This window comes from Elephantulus edwardii, unplaced genomic scaffold (genome assembly GCF_000299155.1).
Source record: "Elephantulus edwardii isolate Elephantulus edwardi_28Jun2011 unplaced genomic scaffold, EleEdw1.0 scaffold00037, whole genome shotgun sequence".
Lineage (NCBI taxonomy): Eukaryota > Metazoa > Chordata > Mammalia > Macroscelidea > Macroscelididae > Elephantulus > Elephantulus edwardii.
In genome coordinates this window covers 11,268,449-11,286,823 of record NW_006399787.1, presented here as the reverse complement: position 1 = coordinate 11,286,823, position 18,375 = coordinate 11,268,449, and the positions used below count along the sequence as shown (strand labels likewise).

The 18,375-nt window shown below is 48.7% G+C and overlaps 1 protein-coding gene across 1 annotated transcript in view; it reads right to left on the bottom strand.

The window, feature by feature from the left end:
• Positions 1–18,375, bottom strand: part of LTBP2 (latent transforming growth factor beta binding protein 2) — a 148,136-nt gene that overhangs the window by 124,902 nt on the left and 4,859 nt on the right. The window contains 1 exon segment of the mRNA XM_006884680.1: positions 14,267–14,337. Coding sequence (XP_006884742.1) covers positions 14,267–14,337 — 71 coding nt within the window.

The window sequence follows — 18,375 nt, the reverse complement described above, 5'->3', positions numbered from 1 at the left end:
TTTCTGAGGGTTTGAACCAGACTTCACAGGCTTGTCACTTAACGTCTTTCACTTACACCTCCTCTTGTGTTGTTTCCACTAGTCTCTGCAAGATATAAATAACAGCCTGATTCCTCACCGAAGTGGTCAAGGGTTCTGTCCTGCCTGTCTGCTGAGCTGACTGTCTGCATTATAGGAATGGAATAGGAGTTACTTCTCTGTCCACTCTCACACGGTCTACCATGGTGGTTCTGAGTGCCTACCTGTGAGAGAGGACATTTTCATGAAAACTCTTACTGGTTTACCTAAAAACAATAAACTTAAACACACTGCGCTCAAACCCAAATCGACTTGCAGCTGGCCCTCCCTTGGGTTTCTCAGGCTATAAATGGTGTAGGAGGAGTTTGCCCAACTTTCTCCCAAGGAGTTGCTGATGGATTTGAACTGAAACAAGACTTGGTCTTGGGTAACTCCCTGTGAAACTTTCTGTGAACTGTGCCACCAGAATTCTCCCTGGTCTGCCTTATAGTGAGGAAAAGACAATTTTCCCCTTTTATAACACTATTTTCCCCCACTTAAAAGGGTGTCTTTTTCTCTGAACTTGCCTACCTTTTTGGTTAATGTTTGGAGGGTATTTTTCCTAACAATCTCATTTGGAAAAAGGAAACATTGCCACTATACATTGACATCTAAGCTATTTTGGGAGATTTTACTGGCATAAGAAATCCAAAACTTGAGGAGCCTTTGGAAAGAAGGGAAAAGTAGTGGCTGTGTGTCCTTTTCTTTAAATGAGATTGAAGCTGATCATTCCCACGTCAAATGAACATAGATTTCCAAACTTAACTATAAGAAAGGAAATCGTCCACCTCAGATCCGGGAGATAAGAACAGGAGCTTGCTCCGTAAAGCAAAGAAAGAAATGCTGAAAGCCCAGAAGGGGAAGTTCCAGGACCTCTTTCTTGTTGGCATTTTCATAAAGTCCCCCAATTATAGTAGATCATGTCAAAACATGTTTGAGCTTGGAGCCTTATCCCTCCTATTTCTTCTCCAGGACGGAAGAGCGCACAGTATACTTGAGAAATCAGCCCACTGTGGCTCTTAATATATCTTTGTTGATTAATTATATCGCCACCAGTGATTTACAGCAACACGTGTGTGAGAGGAGAACTGGGCTCCTCAGGGTTTTCACAGGCAGGCAATCAGGCATTCTGAACTATTCACTAACAACCAAATGCATTAACCATGTTTATACCACTAACTTTCATCCTTTCTCCAGGTTCATAGGGGTTTCCAGAGGCAAGCTATTTTGGAAATGGATGCCACTCCTACTTCCAAGCTTGCTTTAATCGGGGAGCTCCCTCTGGAAAAAGGATGAAAGTTGTACAAGTGTTCAGGTCTTTTGTTCATAGAGTCGCTATAGCTCTTAACAACAGCAGTAGCAGCATAGAGAGAGATCAATTGGCCTAGTGGATAGAAAGTGATGCTACCAAGCCAAAGGTGGGTGGCTTTAATCAATGGCCTTCAGGCTTGTTTTTAATTGTTTTTGGTTAAACATTCAGGTCATATAGCCCTGTCTGTCCACTTGCTGTACAGAAGTAACTCGTGGTGGCTGTAAAGTTGAACACTGTGACATTGATGTGTCAAATGTGATAATGATTACTCATGGTGGACAGTGTTTGGTGAAGCTCCCTGATTAAAACAAGCTTGGAAGCAGGAGTGACATCCACTTCCAAAATAGCTTGCCTCCAGAAACCCTATGAACCTGGAGGAAGGATGAAAATTATACAAGTGTCCAGGTCTTTCATTCATAGGGTCACTATGAGTTGTCTATGAATCAACGGCCCTTAACAACAATAACAACAACATACCACTAAGGGACTCTTGAATAATTTTAAGGGAGTGGTTATCAAGCATGAAGCCACAATGTCCAGATTCAGCCATCTGATGTTGCTCTTCATTTGCCAGGAGATGCCCCATCGCTCTCTACTGGAGATAGCTCTTTGGACATTTGGAAGGATGTGTTGCCAAGCTGCCTCCCTGGACCCACTGCCAACAGCCCTCTGTAGCCCTTCATGGTGGATGCTCTTCGAGATTCCTATCTCTTCCACACACCCTGGCCATGCTCTTCCTCACTGGAAGAGGACTGGATATGTGGAAGATCCCAGCTTTGGGAGTCCAGCCCTATGAAGCTAGCAGAATGTAAAAAAAAGGGGGGAGCAATAAAAAGAAAATTTCCAAATTTACTTTGAAATCACGAAATACAAGGTGCCAATCCCCTAGGTCTCCACCTTCCTGGCTGCGCCCTTTCTATCCTCACTCAGTTCCAAAGCAGTCAATCAGAAGTTTGCTCAGATTTTCCACACAAAAACCCCTACCTTTGGGAGGAAACCAAACTCGGAATGGGTGGGTCCCAGGGAGACTCTAAATAGAGAATCTCACAGAGGCTGCTTCTACTAGACCTCGAATCTCTGGAGATTGTCAACTTGGTGTAGAAGAGTAGAAAGGGCATCGTTGTCATTGTTGTTGTTATGTGACTCACAGTAACCCGGCACACAATAGCCCTGAACCCTGTCCTCTCCTGAGCCAATCTCACTGACTCCAACACACCTACCCCTACGTACTCCAGTTACCGTGTCAGTGCATCATTGGCTTGGTCTCAGCTCAGTCGCATTCTACTTTTGTCTCTTTGGGTGTATCCCATCTCATTGATACCTCTGTTGACTCTTCCATAAAATGGGACTGATCATTTCTACCTTAGGGTGCTATTGAGTGTAAACATGGATTAAAAACACTTTGCATGCCCTAAAGCAGCGCTATCCCATACTTAGGTTGATGAAGAGGAAATAAAATTGAAAAACCCATTCCTGAGTCAGACCAGCCACATGGTTCAACACCTGCATGTGACTACTATATTGGGCAGCACAGATATAGAACTTTTCCATCAGTATAGAAAGTTTTCTTGGACAGCGCTGCAAAGCTTTTTAAAAATACCATACTCTCAATGGCAGAGGCAAGATGGCTTCCGATCTTCTTAATGCTTTTCCCAGGGAAACGCCATATCAGAGCCAGTTAGAGATGGACAACTGGGCATAAGGCCCGCAAGCCTGGTACTAGGGTGAGGACTGCTTTCCAGGAGTTAAATCCAGCCAGTCCTTCCCACCCCTCAGAGCACATTTGGCTTCTTCACCAGGGCCTCGGTACACCACCTCCTTCCATATATGACCCATTCCACGAGGCACCAACTTTAGGGCGAACGCCTTAAACTTCCACCTCTTCCAAGGCACACAGAGTCCCACCCTCTATTAGGGAGATGGGTATCAGCTCTAGACCAGACTCTGAGTGCCACACCTGAAACTCTGCTGCTTCCCAAGTAAACCTCCATCATTTAAAATACAAGTCAGTGGAAAACTAAGAACCTATCCACTGGCCTACCTGATTCTTCCTTCAGGGGGAGGCCCTGTGCCCTTCCACATCCAGAGGCCTTTGCGGTTTCCTATCCACGCCAATATTTACCTCAGCCCTTCCCTGGGCACACCACCTTAGATGCCCACTTGAGGGCCTCAGTTTGTCCCTAGAATTCAATCCAAAGGGCAAGGAGCCCACCTGTGAGCCTGAGGTGTTTCTCCACAGCTTTGACCTTTGTTTACCACAGAAAGCCACCTAGTTTCAAGATCTCCTAAGGCTCACACACTCCCTTAGAATCTACCCTGGGACTCCTCATCTCCACACCCAAGCTCTTCCTGGGGCCTCTAGGCCCCAGGCCCTGACTGTGGGTGTTGAGACCCCAGGCTGTGAGGAAGCCAGGTTTTCGGGGGCTCATCCATCTCACATCACAGCTGTGTGGGTCGCCGCTCAGGCCGGCTAGAAACAGCACTCCAGCTCAGGGTCTCCGCCAATAGCCCTGCTCCAAAATAGCAGTTGTATTCACATAAAAGCCTCTAATGAGAGAAAGATGCCGTTCTTGGCCTCTTGTGCACTCTCTGCAGACGCTGTCTGGCAGGCCAAGTGGGCCTCTACCGTTTGGCGGCCTGAGGGGAGGAAGGGGAGGTGTGAGTCAGACCTTGGCCCCCAGCCCCTCCCTCCCTGAGCATGGACTGCCCTGCTAATTGCATTAACAAATGCTTCAACACTGGGCCAATTGGGGGCCAGGGTCTAGGGCAGAGAGCAGACCCAATTTGCACCAGTTCTAGCAAACATGAGGGAGAAGATCTTAGCTTATCTCTAGGTTCTGCTCCAAAGCAGAAGAGAGGTCCTGTCTGTCCATTCCCACAACCCTGAGAGCCTTATCTGGGAGGAGTGAGGACTTTGAGGCCTATACCATGAGGAATCGTCCCGGGAACCAAGCCTTCCCATGGGAGCAGCTCTGAGCACATAAGACAGCTCTGTAGCTGACATGAGCCACCAGTCTCTCTAATAGCAACACCAGCTCCATCCATGCCCAGAATCCAGGAAGGTGGGAAGGGAAGGAATATCCCATTCCCATTCACAACTCAGCCACAGCCAGAGTAGAGGCCGGGAGAAGAGGGCGGCTCTGGAGTCAGAGACTGCATTTGAGTTCTCACCCTGGGATGCTGGCAGGCTCCTTAACCACTGTGAGCTCCAGTGTCTCAACTAGAAAACAGCTATTCAATATGGGCCTCTCAAAGAAAAGTCGGTGGTTCAAATCCACCAGCTGCTCTGAAGGAGAAAGATGAGTAGTCTCTTCCTGTAAAGTTTTACTGCCAATGGAGAGCAGTCATGAGTTGGAATCGGCTCGATGACAGTGGGTTTGGTTGGTTCTGAAGTGAGATAAGATGGAAAACAGATCCCTGTGAGTGCTCATCAAGAGGTTGGCAGTTCAAATCCACCCAGATGTGCCACAGAAGAATGTCCTGGTTATCTGCTTTTACAAAGACTACAGCCAAGAAAACCCCCTGGAGCAGTTCTACTCTGTAATACTAAGAACTCCATCAGTCAGGATGGACTTGATGATAACAGGTTTGTTTTGTCTCTGTTTTTAGGGTGGTTGTTGCTGTTGTTATGTACCTCCGAGTGGGAACTGATTCATAATTGACCCTCCAGCAAGTTTTCAGAGGCAGTAAATCAAACAGGATGAGATTGCCCATCTTTCTGCCATAGTGCAGCTGGTGGATTCAACAAAACAAACACACTGGCCTTTCTGTCATAAAACTTCCAGGTTTGTCAAAGAGCCAGCCACAACATAAGTAAACCAATAAATGAATAAAACAACAGAAATTGAAATAGGCATTATGAAGGGAAACAACCAAGGGTCCAAGCCCCAAGATAACAAGGCTGGTAGGGGTAGCCCTCAGGAGAAATAAGTTTGTAGCGGGGACTAGGAATATGGCATGGGCCCAGGTGCATAAGGAGACCAGGAAACATGAGCAGAGAGAGAGAAAGAAGGTGTGCAACAGCCCTGTGACAGCACATTCCTAGAACCAAGGCTGAACTTACAGATCAAGGGTGCTGGGAGACAAGAATGCAGAGCCAGACAGGGTCTGATATATCACAGCAGAAGAGTTTGAAGTAAAGATTTGTTATGGTCTCACTTACAGAAAAAAGATCCAGAAGGCAAGGGTGACAATAGGGAGTCAGATCAGATGGCTGGGCAGTATGGCCCAGGAGAGCTGAGATGACAGAGGGAGCGGGGGCGGGGGGGGGGGGGGGAGGCAGGTCCACAGGGAATTAGAGGTCAAGCCAGCAGGGCCTGAGCAAGAAGGTGTCTCTGGTAGCTCAGCAATCAAGTAAGTAGATGGTGATGCCATTTAATAATCTGGGTAAGACCCAGACAGATGAATGGCTTAAAGGGAGAAAAAATAACAAGTCTTCTTGGGGGCAAGTTGGGGTTGGCAAATCTGGGAGGGATCAAGTGTATCTTGCGTCAAGAAGCAGCAACCTGATGGAGGAATCTGGAGGCTGGAGGAGAGAGAGGTCTGGCTGCAGATAGATATATAAATCTGGGCATCATCTGCACAGAGATGATGTTTACATTCAGAGGAATGGTACAGCAAGAAAGACAAGAAGAGGACCCAGGGCTCAGGCCTCAGAAACCAACATTTAGTTGTTGGGTAGGGGAGAAGCAGCCCAGGGGCCTGGGAGGGAAGCAGGACATGGAGCACACAAGAACCACCTGAGGGTGGGTGCAGGCAGAGTTAGTGCAGCACCTGGTGCAGAGAAGCACTGGCCATTATGAAGATGATTGTGTGTTAATCGTCTAGCACCGCTTGCTGGTGCTCAATAAGAAACCAAACCAGTTGTCAAACGGATTCTGGTCCACAGTGACCTCACGTGTTGCAGAGCAGAGCTGGGCTTCTTTGAGTTTTCAGTGACTGTTTTACAACTAGAGAGCTAGGTCTTCCTTCCTGAAAATCCTGGATGGAATTGAACTGCCAAAAGTATGCTCATTAAATGGTGCAAATTAATGCTTAGCTTGACTACCATTGGCCCCCTCTTTAAGATGAGGAGCTGGGCTGTTGTTAGGTGCTATCAAGTCAAAATTGCCTCATAGCTGACCCTCCAGATGATTTTCAGAGGCTGTAAATCACACAGGAGGAGACTACCCATCTTTCTCCCGAGGAACAGCTGGTGGATTCAAACCGTGTACCTTCAGGTTAGCAGTGCAGCTCATTACCGCTACGCCTGTGTGTGGTGGAAGGGGTTGTGGGGAGAGCGGACCTGGGGAATGTTCAGGGAAAGTTCACCATTTAGATGTCAAGCAGATAAAAAGCCAGCAAAGGACTCTAAGACCAATCCAGGGACCCAGAAGGGTAGAGAGTGAGGACATCCACATGATCATTCACTTGTCCCCCCTCCCCCAAAGTGATCATTCACCCCTCAGACCTTTAAAAAGCGTGCACCAAGCATTCAAGCACACACATATGGGTCCAGCGGGTCAGAGGCAAGTGTGAACCAAAACATGGGATGACCTAAATACTTGACTTCAGGAAGCTTTTAGTCAAGAACATCTCCTAAACACCTCTCTGGGCAAAGAGTCTCAGGGAACACACACTTTTTCACCAGGAAAACATAAGGTGCCACTATCTGGTGCGGAGGGATGGATGGGGTCTCTTGTTAGGATGGCACAGTTTACATCAGTTGGATCTCTACTGAGGTCATAGACTCTTCCCATCTTCCACTTTCCACTTCTTCTTCATCACGCCCTGAAAACTGCTGAGTTAAAAAATAACCCAGTAAATTCACTGTCATTGAGTCACTAAAATTGTCCCATAAGGTTTCCAAGATCATAATCCTTAAGTCTTAAAGATTTGTTCCAGAAGATCAAGGAATATAGCCTTCATCTCAATGTCAAGAAGACAAAGATTCTTACCACTTGACCAATAGGCAGTGTTGTGGTGCATGGAGGGGAGATTGAAACTGTCAACAGCTTCACCTTCCTTGGATCTACAGTGAACACCCATGGTTCCAGCAATCAAGAAATAAGGAGACACATTGCACTGGGAAAATCTGCAGTTAGGGACCTCTTCAAATTATTAAGGAGTAATGATATCAATTTGAGAATTAAGGTGCATCTAGTTCAGGCCATAGTTTTCCTGATCACTTGCTATACCGCTGAAAGCTGGACAATAAGTAAGGATGACAGAAACAGAATTGACACCTTGAGCTGTGGTGTTGGAGGAGAGCACTGAACATCCCATGGACAACCAAGAGAACAAACAGATACGTCTTAGAGAGGGTGCAGCCAGAGTGCTCTTTGGAGGCAAGAATGAGGCTTCACCTCACATACTTTGGGCATGTTGCTAGGAGGTGCTATTCCTTGGAGAGGGACAGGATGCTGAGAAGGGTTGAGGGTTGGCAAAAGAGAGAAAGATTCTCAACCAGGTGGATTAACCTGCAATGGACTCTTGGGTGTCAGGAAGTGTGAATGTGAGGATGGCACAGGGTAGAACAGGGTTCATAGAGTTAACTCGGTGGCACTTAACAACAACAACAATCCTTAAAGTAGCAGACCACCATATCTTCCCTCTGAGAAGTAGCCAGTAGGTTCAAACCTCTGACCTTTCAGTTAGTAACCAAGCACTTAACCATTGATTCTGAGGGCCACAGGCCATTTCATTCAGCAATGAGTTCTCCACAGATGCACGTTTCTGTGTGCTGAAGAGCACACCCCTTTCCTGGCTCTTTTCTGTTTGTTAGGCACTTACCATTACAAGACTCTGCACTGAATGCTTTCCATGTTTTATAATTACTAACATACATCCTCCCTCCCTTTCGACATATACAAAAATTGAGGCTTAGAGAGGTTAAACATCTTGCCTGCCATCACCATGCTAGTAAGTGATGGAGCAAGGATTTGAACTCAAGGATTCTAGCTCCCGATCTGGGGCTCTTGCCCACCCACCCACCTTGCCATAGTCGCCCCCTTTAGGATGGAATTACTATGGAGCTAGAATATGTGGAGTCAGATAAACTCCCTTAGGGAAGCCAAGGAGGGAGAGAGATTAGGAGGCGCTTCCTGTGGAATGTGGACATGCTGAACCAGGAGGCTCAATATGCACTACGCACAGAGCCGTGACCCACCAAGAAAATTACACCTTCATGTCCAAGATCTCCTGAACTGAAGGGATTTTTCTGGAAGGGCTGAGAGAACTTGGAGCCACAAAAGGGGGCACCTCTCAAGAAGGCCCTGGGATGAGCTTTGTATCATCCTGTGCACACTGGCTCAATGGTAGAACTCTCAACTTCCATGCTAGAGACCAGGGTTCAATTCCTGGCTGATGTACTTCAGACACAGGCACCACCCATCTGCCAGTCTAGGCTGGCATGCTGCTAACAGGCTTCACTGGAGCTTCCAGACTGAGAGTGTAGTAAGAGAGGGCTGGGGATTGACTTACAAAAAAATCAACCACTCAAAGCTGGTCACGGGTATGGCACAAAGCCAGGTTCCATGGAGCCTGGGATTGCCATGAACCAGGGGCCGACTCCACAGCAGCTAACAACAACCATGTAGCCAATGTGCTGCCTTCTGGAAGCAGGGAGACGCAGACCCTGCCCTCAGGAACAATGTCAAACATCTGCAGAGCACGTTGAACATGCCAGGCCTTGTCGAAACATTTGACCTGGATTAGCTCATCTGCTCCTTACAAGACACTCTTCGAAGTCGGAGCTAATAGTAGCCATACTTTATCAAAGAGGAAACAGAGGCACAGAGAGCTTGTGTGTGCAGCTTTCCCAAGGCCACACAGCCACTAGTTGGTGGAACTGGTATTCAATCACAAGGATCCCAATCTCTTGGGTCTAGAACAGAAATTAATAGCTACATCTGCCAAGCGTTCAGCATTCTATGCACTGAGCAGAGAGCATAGCATGAAGCTTTTGTACTCTGGAGCCAGGCAACCTGGCTTTATATGCAGCCTCCACTGATTTCCAGCTGCATAGTGGCCTTGTACAGAGTTAACCTCCCCAGTAAATGGGATATAAGTCAAGGTTAGCTCAAAGAGTTGTGTGGATTAAAGCTGAATAATGTAAAGTGCTTAGAACACAATACCTGACACAATAAGAGCCATGAAGTGCCATTATTAGTAATTCTCAGAAACAACTATCTAGATTATTATACTCACTTTGTAAATTAGGTGTTGGTAGCTTAGTGGGTAAAGAATAGTGCTCCCTACCCAAAGGTAGGCAATTCGGATCCACCAGCTGTTCTGAGGGACAAAGATGAGAAATCTCCTCCCGTGAGATTTAGAGCCTCTGAAAACCCTCTGGACAGTCAGCTGTGTCAGTTCTGATTCAACTGCAGTGAGCTTGTGTCGAGTGGCTAGCTGACATCCAGACACTTTCTGGAGGACACAGAGCTGGGATTCAAACCCACATGTCCTTGAACTTGCCACCAGGATCCAACACTTTGAGTCTTGCTACTTCTTGGGGTAGAGACCACAATCAACAGCTGTAAAAACAATTCTACCCTCACCTGAGGGAAATCCAAAGAATTCTCCACAACCTATTCTCCAGTGTTGACCTGGAGAAGCCGAGAGAGAGAGAGAGTGAGTGTGTGTGTGTGTGTGTGTGTGTGTGTGTGTGTGTGTGTGTGTCAGTGTGTGTGTGTGTGTGTGTGTGTGTGTGTGTGTGTGTATGTGTGTGTGTGTATGTTCTGCATGTTGGAGTGGTGACAGAAATAAGCCACCCTGGAAGATGGAAGAGTCTTCCAAAAGCAGCAACTATAAACAGGACACCGTCACCCCACACCCTACTGTCCTTCCCTTCAGCTAAGCTGGGCCCAAGAGTCCCCAAAGTCAGCTGCCTCCACAAATCCATAAACACATCAACTCCATGGGAGAGCTGGCAAAGCCACAGAGAGAAAGGCAGATACCAAGGCTAGAGGAAGAGACGGCAGGCCAGCTGGAGACTTGGCCAAGGTGGAGGGAGGAGCTGGCATCTCTGCAATGGGCATCTGTAGATGTGGTGGCTCTGGGAAGCTGGAGACTGAGCAGGGATGAAGGAGGGACACTGATCAGGTGAGAGTGAAGAGGTTGGATGGGTATATCCTAGGAGAGTGAAGAGGTTGGATGGGTATATCCTAGGATTAGGTAAGGAGAGGTGAGGGAGCCTGGGGTGTGGCCAGCTGATCCAGGACCATCTCTCCTCATGGGTTTGGGTCAGCCCATGAGAATCTAGGAGAGCTCAGGAGACAGACTGAGAATCTCTGTCGTTGTGGAATTAAACTTCATTCTTGGCACTGGGGCGATGTTACATCCCTCCCCTGTTAACCCAGGGAGGCACCCACATGTGTGAAACAGCTAGGACAGAGCCATGAGCATTCCCTGGCATTGGCAGTCCCTGCTCCAGCCAGAAGGGCAGCTGTGGGGAGGGGAGAAAGAGACGAAAAGCCGCTGGGGAAGCAGGGGCGCCAGCTGACAGGGTGTGGAGCCAAGACCCCACGTTCCATGGAGTGCTGCACGGAGCGCTGGACCCAACGGTCCTGGGCCAACACCCCGCTTCCCACGTGGTTCTCATTAGGCTCGTTAGCAGCAACATAACAACAGGCAAACAGAACAGGGATCAGCTAATTAACACACAGACCTCCGTGGGCAGGCAGGACTCGATGGGAAATGCCTGCACCCCTGGCAGGATTCTCACGGGCAGTGGGTAAGAACAGCAGGGTGAGCCAGACAGACAGCAAAGTTACAGGCGGAGAGGACCCCCAAGCACGGGATGTGCTGAATCTAGAGGGGGTGCTGAGAGCATTCTGGAGCAGCACCCCATGGGCACGAGGGCACACGCACACACAGGGGTACTGTGACATTCTGCAGAGTCGCCCAACCCCAAGTTTCCAGTGTCGAAACCCCATTTTGGCAGAGTCCTGCTGGAAAATCACGAGCGAATTAGGAAAACTGAGCACCTCCAAGGCCAGAGGGTATGAGAGAGCATTGTGCCCAGGCCCTTCCGGCAGCAGGGGAGAAGCCCACCGCATTATAATTCACCCGGCTTTGGCTTCAGCTCAAACTTCAGCAACACTCTCCATCAGCCAATGCTACCTCAGCCAACACTCTAACCATCTTCCCTATCTCTCACCCCAAACTCCTTCCCAGGCCTCCAGAGTCCCCAGTTACTCCAGGCGCAGCCCTTGGACCTGCACCATCACCTCCATGGGAACTTGTTAGAAACGACATCTCCAGCCCCACCCCATACTCATTCAGTCACTCACTGCCATCGAGTGAGACACATACCTGACCCTCTCATGGGTTCCTGAGCCTATAAATTGCACAGGAGGAGATTGTCCACATTCCTCCCTCAAAGAGGACGATGGATTCGAACCACCAGAGAGATGCATTCTTTGAGTAGGCAATGCAACTTCTTGGCCTCACCCAAGATTTTTTCATGTTGTTGCTGTGTGCTGTCAAGTCAGAACTGACCCATAGCTGACTCTCCAGTCAGTTTTCAGATGCAATAACATACTATGACAGGTTTGGAAGCTTCCAGAAACTCTATGAACTTTGATAAACGTCGATAGTTGTAGAGGGACTTCAGGCTTTGTTCATAGGGTTGCTATGAGTCGTGCTCGACTCGAAGACCATCATCAACAACAACAACAAATTGCATGGGAGCAGATTTCCCATCTTTCCAACAGAGTAGCTAGCTGGTGGATTTGAACTACATGCCTTTGGGATTGCAGTGCAGCTTCTTACCACTAGACCACAAGCTTTTCTCATAACTGAACTCAAACCTGTGAAATCCTTTTTGGTCCAGCCAGAATCATGCAGAGTGTTTTTTAAAATGTCAAGGTCAAGCCCTCCCTCTAGAGAATCTGCATAGTGTAAAACCATGCACACCGTGGTGTCTCTGACCTGTGGAGGTGCTCAGGGAGGATTCTGAGTCCTGGATCCTCCTCTCATGAGCTTGAACAAGTCATTACCTCTGTAAAGCTCACTCTCTTCACCTTTAAAATGATGAGGACCAAGTTTCCCTCCCCTAGCCCTGCCTGTCCTACCTGGGGACCTGACCTCTGAGAGCTACCCTCACGCCCTTGAAGATCCAGTTCCTCTGAGGAGAAACAGATCCAGGCGGAAGATCTACCTTGCTGCTGTTTGGTGTTGGTGTTGTGGTTGGGATTTGTCTGCTTGAGCTGCATCTGCAGACTAGGGGAGGGACAGGGCCATGCAGCAAGCCAATAGCCCAGCCCTGCAGCACTGAAAGCATCCCCATCTCAGGAAGGCAGAGAGAGTGACAAAGAAGAAAGCATCCAACCAGTGCAGGGAGCTCAGTGAATCCTGTCATGCACCTGGACCAGAACTGGTCCATCTGAGCACCTTCTCAGGGAGTATCCTGGGGGCAGGAAGGGGAGCTGGCAGGCTGGAGGCTTTCCAGCCAAGTTCTGGGCGAGGCAGAAGACAGCACCAGCTACAAGAGAGTCAGGCGGAGCTCCTCGGCTCCACAGAGACCAAGGGAGCTGGCTAAAAAGGAAAAAGACCCAAGGGGCTCCAGGCCTGTGGGAATTCCAAGCACCAGAATGTCCCAGCCTCAGACTGCCTGGGTCTAGTCCTAGCCTGTGCACAAGTGTATCCCTGACCACATTTCCTACCCCACGTGAACTTCAGTTCCCTTGCCTGTAGGTGGAGATGACACAATCAGTGTGACCCGTGAGAGCTCAATGGGACTGTCTTGTTTTTCTGGGTTTTGCAAATTGTCTGCTTTTGACTGCATACAGTCTTACCACTTCACTATCACTTTCTGTTAGTGGAAAATATGTGTTTGCCTTCTCTGCGGAGGTTTCCACCTTACACAGGTCCCAGCTTTTGCAGGTACTATACCTACTTATAACATTGCTGCCAGTCTAAATAATCTAAGATGAAGTCTGTGAAGAGTTTGACAATGTTGGGCACATTGTAAATGCCTTTTTACTATTAGGTATTAGGTAGTCTCCCTCTCTCTTTGTCTCTCTGACTCACTGCCACCTACTTGGAGTCAATTCCTAGTGGTCCCTTCCGAGGCTTTTCCAAGGCTGTAAATTCCATGAGAGGGGAAAGCCCATCTTTCTCCTGAGGGGCCACTGGTAGATTAGAACCACTGGTGGGTTCGAACCCCCAGAGAGGCAGGGAGACTGGATTATCAGTACAACCCTCCACAAACTACACCATAGTTCTCATATTAGCCAGGTTGTTGTGTACCGTCGAGTTAGAACTGACTCAGAGCTGACCCTCCAGAGGGCTTTTCAGTGCAGTAAATCACACAGGAGGAGACTGCTCATCCTTCTCCCACAGAGCAGCTGGTGGATTCAAACCACGTGCCTTTGGGCTTGTAGCCCAGCTTCTTACCACTAGGCCACCAGAGCTCCTTAGCTAGGAGTGGTAGTATAATCATAATAGCAGAACGCGACGAGTGTAGTAGTAACTGTTGTAAAACCAGAAACAGTAGTATCCCGTAGTAGTTTAATGGTGCTGACTGTAGTAGCATATTTATAGATGTAGAAAGTGAACCCCAGAAAGCTGAAGTAAGACAAGAGATTCGGTAGCAGCACGCAGTGATTAAGAGGGACCTTAAGTCGAGTTTTTTGGGAGAAGAAACCAAAAACATAAAATCAGTTGCTCCCCTATGAGTGATTCTGACCATTGACCCCTATTTTCAGAGCAGAGCTGGGCTCAGCTGGGTTTTCAGGGACTGATATTTCAGAAGGAGATTGCAAGTCCTTTGTTCTTCCTTCTAGATGAGCATCCTCTCAGGCTGTATCTCAGGAGGCAATCAGGGACACTAGTTCTCATCCAAGTTCTAGACTCCCCCAACCTGGCCACTTTCCAGAGGGAGAGGGGTGGGCGGACAGGAGAGGAGGCACTCACGTTTGATACAGTGGTTGGTGCTGTTCGCCGTCGTCCATCCTGGGCAGCACTGTCCCCCGCAGACGTTCCTTCTGTGGGGTCACCAGAACTGAGTCAGCACAAGCATGAGCAGAGGGGGAACCATTCACAGAGCCCTTCCAACGGTCCCATCCTTGATGGCAGGGTCACGGATAACACTAGGCTTGGAGGACTGAGCACAAGGCCTGGGGTCAGGAAGAGCTACGGCTGAATCCTGACTCTGTCATCCCCAGGGTGCTGTGCCATTGAGAAAGGAGAGCTACCTCCATCTCATACTCTTTATCTGTAAAATGAAATCAATCAAGCTTTCCTAATTGGGTTGGAGGGGAGTTGTGGCAGTTTAGGAGCAAGAAGCTGGACTCTAACCCCAAAGGCACATAGTTTGAATCCAGCAGCTACTCCATGGGAGCAAGATGGGCATCTCTTCTTGTGCAATTAACTGCCTCTGAGAACTCCCTAGAGGGTTACCTATGGGTTGGTTCTGACTCGATGATACACAACAACAACAACACCTGGGTTGGAGGCAGAGACAGTAAAGCTTCATCTCACATACTTCAGGCATTTTGCTAGGACAGGCCATTCCTTGGAAATGGATGGCATGATGGGTGGAGGGTCCGCAAGAGAGAGGAAGTCCCTTCAATGAGATGGATTGACAGTGACTGCAGCAATGGGTGCAAGAGTCTTGGAGAAGGTGAGGATTGCACAGGGTTCAGGTCTGTTGTTCATAGGGTCATTATGAGACATACTCCACCCAAAGGCACCTAACAACAATGGGGTTGCTGAGAAGATTAAATGAGGTAGGGATGTAAAGCTCTGGACCTGAAGGCACTCAACTGAAATTACAATGATCATGAAGGTGATTAAAAAGCAAGGTAGAGAGGTTCAGCTAATATCCACCTCCCAAGGGGACAGAAGAGGAAAGTGGCTGAGCCCAAGTCAAGCCTTGAAGTCCTGCTCTAAGCCATCCCCCAACTCCACGATGCCTCTCACTAAAAGCTAATCAATTCTTTCCACTGCAAATTCTGACAGTCCAGCGGAAGCTGGAAGAAGACACAACATAAGAATCGTAACTAGATGCTGTTCAGTCCAACTCATGGCACATAAGAGCAGAATCGTGCTCTTCATTTGAATGGCTACATTTCTGGAAACAGATCAGCAGGTCTTTCTTCCGAGGTGCCTCTGGGTGGACTTGAACTTGAATCTTTCAGTTAGCAGCTGAGTTTGTTAACCATTCAGAACAGAAGGATCCATGTGTGTCACTAACACACATGCAGTGGGGAGCAACCTTAGCCCTTTTGGCAGGTGGGTACACGGCAGGAAAATCGGGGGCAGGGGGTAAACACTGAGACCTACATTGAAGAAAAAGATGCCAGAACAGTTACATAAGAACGCCTCGTAGGGGTCAAGGTGGTGGAGAGTGAGGCTGGGAACCTGCATGAAGTGGCCTCGGCAGAGCAAACATGCCCTTTTTATTCTAGGAAACTTTGGACAAGAAAATGTGGTAGCTGGAGTCCCTTGCCCAGCAGCTCTTTAGCACTGTCACGGAGGGTGCCCACATGAGGCTCTGACCTGCAGCAGTACCCAGCTTCCCACACTGTGGCTTCAGCGTTTGTTCTGCTGTCAGAAGAGGCTCCCAGGCCTTGGTCAATGACAACAGATACTCCTAGAGACCCTTGCTCAACAAGCAGTTTCCAACTCATTCTGACGCTCCATCCAAACACCCAAACACCTGGGCCGGGTGACTTCCTGGAATGGGTCTCTCTGGAGGATGACTTTTGGCCAAACCTGAGTCTGGCTCTGGCTTCCTAGACCCCATTCTTGTCATTAGACATCATCTACCAAATGTCACTGGAACTGGAGGGTGCATAAAGAAGGTGAGGGGGATCAAGGGCCCGGGCAAAGGACAGAGCAGGGGGCTGGGTGGCCACCCCTGGGAATGCTGCAGCCAGCACATCAGCATCTGGTCCTGCTTAGGAGGTTGTCTGACATTTGAGTGGACCCCAAAGCTTGTGTGGTTTTTGGAGCCTGACAAAGAATTCAAAATAAATTCCTACCGCTTGCAAAAGCTGAGGCCCATGTCTGGCCTTTTGGCCCACAGTTGTGGGGAGCTGCCTCCCAGGGAGCTCTCAGAATGTGCCCCTCAACTAAGAGTTTTGCCACCCCCAGCCCTTTGGCAGCATCTCTGGACCGCCACCCAGCAGCTTCCCAGAGCTGTGAAGGCCTCCTCCCTATCAGAGTCCAAGTCACCAGGTTCTGGGGAAGAGGCTGGTTCCTAAGGCTGGAGTTTCTGAGTGTGTGCCCTGATGGAAGGGGAAACTTGCCCAACTACTTACAAGTCACTGCCCCTACGAAATGACAAGGTCTCTTAGAATCTGAGAGGCCTGTGAGAGGGGAAAAAAAGGCTACAAGCCCTAGGAGTCTGCTAGTAATGAGAGTCAGTGGGAACCCACACAGAGGGGCCCACCTGGTCAGGGAGGTCACAGCATGGAGTCCACCATGGAGGTCACAGCAGGGAATCCAATCCCAGGGCCAGCTGTCACCTCAGATACCCTCAGGATGGCCTTGCAGCTGACTGTAAGAGGTTAGCAGCCAGGCCTGCTCCAGTGAGGCCCTGTCTACACAAAGACAGAATGAAAGGCTTCCAGGCTGAAGGGCCAGGCTGGGCCTGGGAGAACACTGAAGAGGGACTCATGTAGCCAGTGGAGGCCTCTGGGGGCTCTTCCAGGCCAAGGAGGGAGACAAGCTGGGTGATAATGATTCCGTGGACTCTGCTAATTTGTGTTGTATGCCACTGAGTCAGAACCGACCCGTAGCTGAGCCTCCAGCAGGTTTTCAGAGGTTTTAATTCACACAGAATGAGACTGCCCATCTTTCTCCTCAGAGCAGTGGGTGGATTTGAACCACATACCTAAGGATTGGAAGTACAACTTCTTACCACTAGGCCAACCAGAGCTCCCTCTGCTAACTAGACAGTAAACAAGCCTGACCACCTGAGACACGTACTAGAGCAACAATGAACTCAAACAGGCCCATGAAGATGAAGATGAAGATGGTACAACACTGGGCCACATTTCAGGCTATTATACACAAGGTATCATGAGTTAGAGCCAACGCAATGGCAACCCATGACAAGAGAAAGTGAGATTCAGGGACTCTCTCTGGAAGGTTCCACTCAGAGATCATATGTGCCAAATATCTCAGCTAAAATAAGCTTCACTGCCCAGCCCTTGGGATGCATCCGGCCCAGGACAACCACTGCTCCGCCTGGGACAAATCAATCATTCTGATCCTTCGTTAAAACACAAAACAGCCTGACTCTCCCCTGTTTGCACAAAGCCAATCTTGCCCCCACTTACCTGTGCCTCCTCACTGTCCCCACCAGTCCTCCTTCATCTCCACAACCACCACAACCAAGGCTGTGATCCTCCAGGGACACAGACTTTGCCATTTCCCCCGTGTATCACATACAGTCACATTTGGATGTCTTTGCTTAGGTGCTATCTCAGCCTGGAACCTTCTGTTTCCTCTTGTTGTTGCTGTGTACAGTAGAGTCGGAACTGACCCATATCTGACCCTATGGCGGGTTTTCAGAGGCAGTTAATCGCATTGAAGGAGACTGCCCATCCTTCTCCTGTGGAACTCGAACTGTGTGCCTTTGGGATTGCAGTGCATCTTCTTGCTACTAGGCCACCAGAGCTGTTTCCTCTAGGCTTTACTGAAATCCTTTCCATACGTCAAGACTTTCAGCTCAAACATTACCCTTCTGTGTGTAATACTTCTCCTGACACTTACCCAGCCTTCACCATTCTCTGTCCACCCACCATGACAGTTAGCCATTGGCTGTATGTGTTTACTCCCTGGATACAGGAGGGTTCTTTCTTCTTCCTCTTAGAGGCTCTGGCCTGTGCCTGACACATGGTACTTGAAATATCGGTGTGCTTCCCTTAACCCAGTATTTCCAAAAAAGAGTTGGAGGAACAGAAGTGAGGGTAGGCAAGAGGATTTTAGGTTTACACATTCACATTATTCAACAAAGCTGGATCACAAAAGAAAGGGATTCCCTTCCAGTGATCTTTTGATTAGTGATCAGA